Source organism: Denticeps clupeoides, chromosome 5, assembly GCF_900700375.1.
Source record: "Denticeps clupeoides chromosome 5, fDenClu1.1, whole genome shotgun sequence".
Taxonomy (NCBI): domain Eukaryota; kingdom Metazoa; phylum Chordata; class Actinopteri; order Clupeiformes; family Denticipitidae; genus Denticeps; species Denticeps clupeoides.
The window spans coordinates 21,488,993-21,493,067 of record NC_041711.1 but is presented as its reverse complement, the minus strand read 5'-3'; the positions used below and the strand labels follow the sequence as shown (position 1 = coordinate 21,493,067).

Genomic DNA, 4,075 nt, shown 5'->3' with positions numbered 1-4,075 from the left:
TGAGACATGAGAGTGTTTGAGACTCTTTACCAAATCTTTTTCAAAGTCTTCTTATGTATAGCAGTGCAGTAGAGTATTATAAAGACTGCTGAGTGCACCGCTCAGAATAAGAACAAATGAATATTTAACTGGTTTTGGACACATTTACCCACATGTATGATAAATGTTAGTGTAGCCAACGACTGTTCCAGGGACAGCAACTCAGGGTCAAGGGTCTTGCTCAGGGACACAATAGCAGTAAGTGGGATTTGAACCTGTGACTTTGTCGTCTTCTGGTTCATAGGTGAGTGTGTTGGGCTACTACCATGGAAAAAAACATTATAAGCATACTGGGTGTGTCCCAGTGCTGCTGGTCGTTCAAGAGTTAATGGTTTTAACTGATGTTTGAAATGTTAAGACCAGCATGCTGGCGCTCAGGTTCAGGATTTAGCTTTTACAGGTCACGTTCACTTCTGTACCCATGATCTGGGTGCCCTGGGGAATTATGTGGCATACATGTACTTTATATATTGAGAATAAAAATGGCTCAACCTTTACGATTATTCCATGCTTGTGTGTGTTCGTGTCTTTACCTGTCAGAAGTGTGCGCTTTAAATATTTCACTTTAATTTGGAGTTTTGATTCCATTTTCACATCTGCAGAATGGGCACCAAATACATTTATTAAAGTAATTATTGAGGGAAGTCGTGTGAGTTCCCCACATTCCGCAATCAGATCAGCAATCTGTCCAAGCCGCTAAAACGCACCGAGATTATATCGGCTTTACACGTGCGGGGTTGTAAAAAGGGCGCATCTCTCCCTCTTCTTCCTCCCTTTTCTCCTTCGTCCCTTCCCCATCATCCGGCGGCGCGCACACGGCTGCTGCGCACGCGCAGAGCTGCGCCAGCGCCTATTGGCCGAGGCGCGGCCTTCATTAGCATGCGCGGGGCGTGTCCGCCGCGCGCCAGACAGACGCGTCGCGGGCGCACGGTGAGACGGGGCTGCGCGCGGCGCGCCGCGGCTTTGGGTCCCGCTCGGGCTGCTTGAAGAGGTGACGCAGGAGGAGAAGCGTGGAAATAAAGATGGTCATTAAAAAGCCGCACCCTCCTTTTACAATCGCAGGAGTGATTCGGGTAATTATATGTATATATATATATATATTTATTTATTTAATAATTATAAATTATTATTAAATAACCTGAACGTTATGGAGGGCAATATAACAAAGTTGGCCAACTTTTAAAGTTAATTATACAATTTGTTTTCATGTTATTATTTTCGATATTTTTTGAATAGGAAAATCTATTGTAGATGTATTTAATTTCAATTATTGTTTATTTCAGGCTTTGTCCATTCTCCTTCCTTACATCAGCCCTCTCTCCTGCTCTTCAGATTTCAGCCCTCTCCTCTATAAGATAAAGGAAGGATTACCCAAGGGCACGTTCATAGGGGCCATTGGAGCAGACTTAAAGTTGGATTTATCTGCAGATCCACCGCGCTTTTTCACTTTGGCACAAGAGAAAACAGGTTTGCGGTATGTGGATCTGAACGCGACCACAGGCGAGCTGTTCACATCCTCTGTGGAGATCGACAGAGAGACCCTGTGCACAGATGCCAGCGAGGGTCAGGGCTGCTTCCTCTCCCCGGACGTAATAATTCTTCCCCAGCAGTACTTCCAGTTGGTTAAGATCATGGTCTTCATTGAGGATGTGAACGACAACCGGCCACAGTTTCCTTCGAATGAGATCAAGGTCTTCGTCCCCGAAAATGCAGCAGTAAATGAACGCTTTGCAATAGAGCAGTCGGCCATGGACCCAGACCTGGGCATCAACGGAGTGCAGACCTACTGGCTGTCCAATGATTATGAAGTATTCACCCTTGACGTGGAGGAGAACAAGGGCGGAGAGCTCACGCCCATCCTTATTGTGACAGAGAGCCTGGACAGAGAGACAAATTCGGAGTATGTGACAGAAATCATTGCAGAGGATGGAGGATCCCCACCTCTCCTGGGCACAGCAAAACTGAGGATCATCATCACTGATATCAACGACAACTGCCCCAAGTTCACAGAGTCGCAGGTGAACGTGACGCTGAATGGCAACACCTCGCAGGGAACCCAGCTGGTGCGACTTCGCGCCTTGGATCCCGACTTGGGTCCCAATGCTCATATAACCTACTCCTACAGTGAACGTGTCTCCAAGGAAACCAGAAGCCTCTTCCATTTGGATGAAGGAACAGGGGTCATCAAGCTGGCAGGGAAAATTAACACCAACACTGGAAAGTTCTACAAGTTGACAGTGCTGGCGAAAGAGCCAGGCTGTATTCCTGATGTGGCCATGGTCCACGTGCATGTCATTAAGGTAACATCGGGACCGCCGACGATCATTCCTCGTTACATTGCTTCAGAGAAGGATGGGGTGGTGTCTTTAAAGGAGTCAGAGCCTCCACTCACACCCGTAGCGTTTTTCACTGTGAAGAATGCTGATCCCAGGCAGAGGGTGGAGTGCCATTTGGAGGGCTTGGGGCCTTTCAAGCTCTCACCTTATAAGCAGGTCAAAAATGAATACCTGTTGGAGACAACTGAGCGCATGGATTATGAAAGTCAGCATGAGTATGAACTTACCATCATGGCCCGGAGCTCCCATGGTGCGGTGGTTAAGACGTTGGTCAGAGTCCAAGTGATAGATGAGAATGACAACACCCCTGTCTTCAGACAGTCTCTGATGGAGCTCTTTGTGGAGGAGAACAACCCCCCCAACACCTTTCTAACCCGACTGGAAGCCACTGACCTGGATAGTGGAGACAGAGGTTCAGTGGTGTACCTGTTAGGTGCTGACGCGCCCCCTATTTTCCATCTGGACCGCCTGACTGGCGTTCTGACAGTCTCAACTTCACTGGACCGTGAGGAGAAGGAAACATATCGGTTTATGGTCAGGGCGGCTGATCGTGGTTCACCGAGGAATGAGGGCATAGCCACAGTCATCATTACGGTCCGGGACTGTAACGACAACAGCCCGCGTTTTATCAACAAAGATTTTACTTTCTTTGTTCCGGAGAACTTTCCGGGTTTTGGAGAAATTGGGGTGCTCTCTGTGACGGACCCAGATGCTGGGGAGAATGGCTGGGTGGCACTTTCCATCATCAACGGCAGCGACATATTCGTAATTGACACAGGACGAGGGGTCCTGAGAGCCAAAACCCCTCTGGACCGAGAGCAACAAGGTACGTACTACTTGTGGGTAGAGGCCGTGGACGGAGGCAAACCTGCTCTCTCGTGTGTCGCCATGGTCACTGTCCTCCTCCTGGACGTTAATGACAACCCCCCCATGGTCCTGTTCCCCCAGTCCAATCAGTCCTATATGCTGGTGCTCCCCAGCACCCTTCCCGGCACATCCATCACAGAGGTGTACGCTGTCGACATGGATACAGGAATGAACGCGGTTATCGCGTACAGCATCATCAAAAGGAAGGGCTGTGACCCGGACTCTTTCGAGATCGATCCGATCACGGGCAACATCACCCTGAGGAAAATGCCCAATGAGTGCTGTCTGTGCAGACTGCTGGTGAAAGTGAGCGATCATGGACAACCTGAGCCGCTGCACTCCACAGTCCTGGTTAACCTGTTTGTAAATGAGACTGTGAACAATGAGTCCTACATCCAGAGCTTGCTGAGACAGACGGACATTGGAAACCTGGACATCACAGCTGAAAAATCTACAGGGAACCCAACAGATCCTTTTCCCTGTCGGCCAGTTCTCATCGGCCTCTCAACCTCATGTCTAGGATTATTAATTCTAGTGGTATCACTCAGTGTGTACATAAGCTGTAAAAGCCTACGAAAGCATAAAAAGAAAAGATTAGAGGTGGAGATCCCATTAAAAATGAAAAGTGATGTGCATGCAGTGGACAGAAAGCTCATGGAAATATCTAGCATATGACATCCCTTCTGTACAGAGACTCTGCATAAAAACAGAATATTATACAAAAAAACTTTGTAGCTGGTAATGAAATGGACTGCTGTACAGCTGAGCTGTATATAATGTAAATATGTTTTATACATAAAAAAATCATTTTAATAAAATCAAATCAAATCAAA

General features: G+C 47.5%; 1 protein-coding gene across 1 annotated transcript; it reads left to right on the top strand.

Moving 5' to 3' along the window:
* Positions 1-964: 964 nt before the first annotated feature.
* On the top strand, positions 965-4,075 carry pcdh20 (protocadherin 20). The gene is made up of 2 exons (XM_028980839.1): positions 965-1,112; positions 1,323-4,075. Exons 1-2 carry the CDS (start codon positions 1,062-1,064, stop codon positions 3,915-3,917), a joined length of 2,646 nt encoding a protein of 881 aa, XP_028836672.1. The 5' UTR covers positions 965-1,061; the 3' UTR covers positions 3,918-4,075.

Bases quoted from the DNA above. Each gene is read 5' to 3' on its own strand.
- pcdh20 (XM_028980839.1), top strand. From the start codon at position 1,062: ATGGTCATTAAAAAGCCGCACCCTCCTTTTACAATCGCAGGAGTGATT. The intron at 1,113-1,322 runs GTAATTATATGT...TGTTTATTTCAG, and splicing joins CAATCGCAGGAGTGATTCGG to GCTTTGTCCATTCTCCTTCC.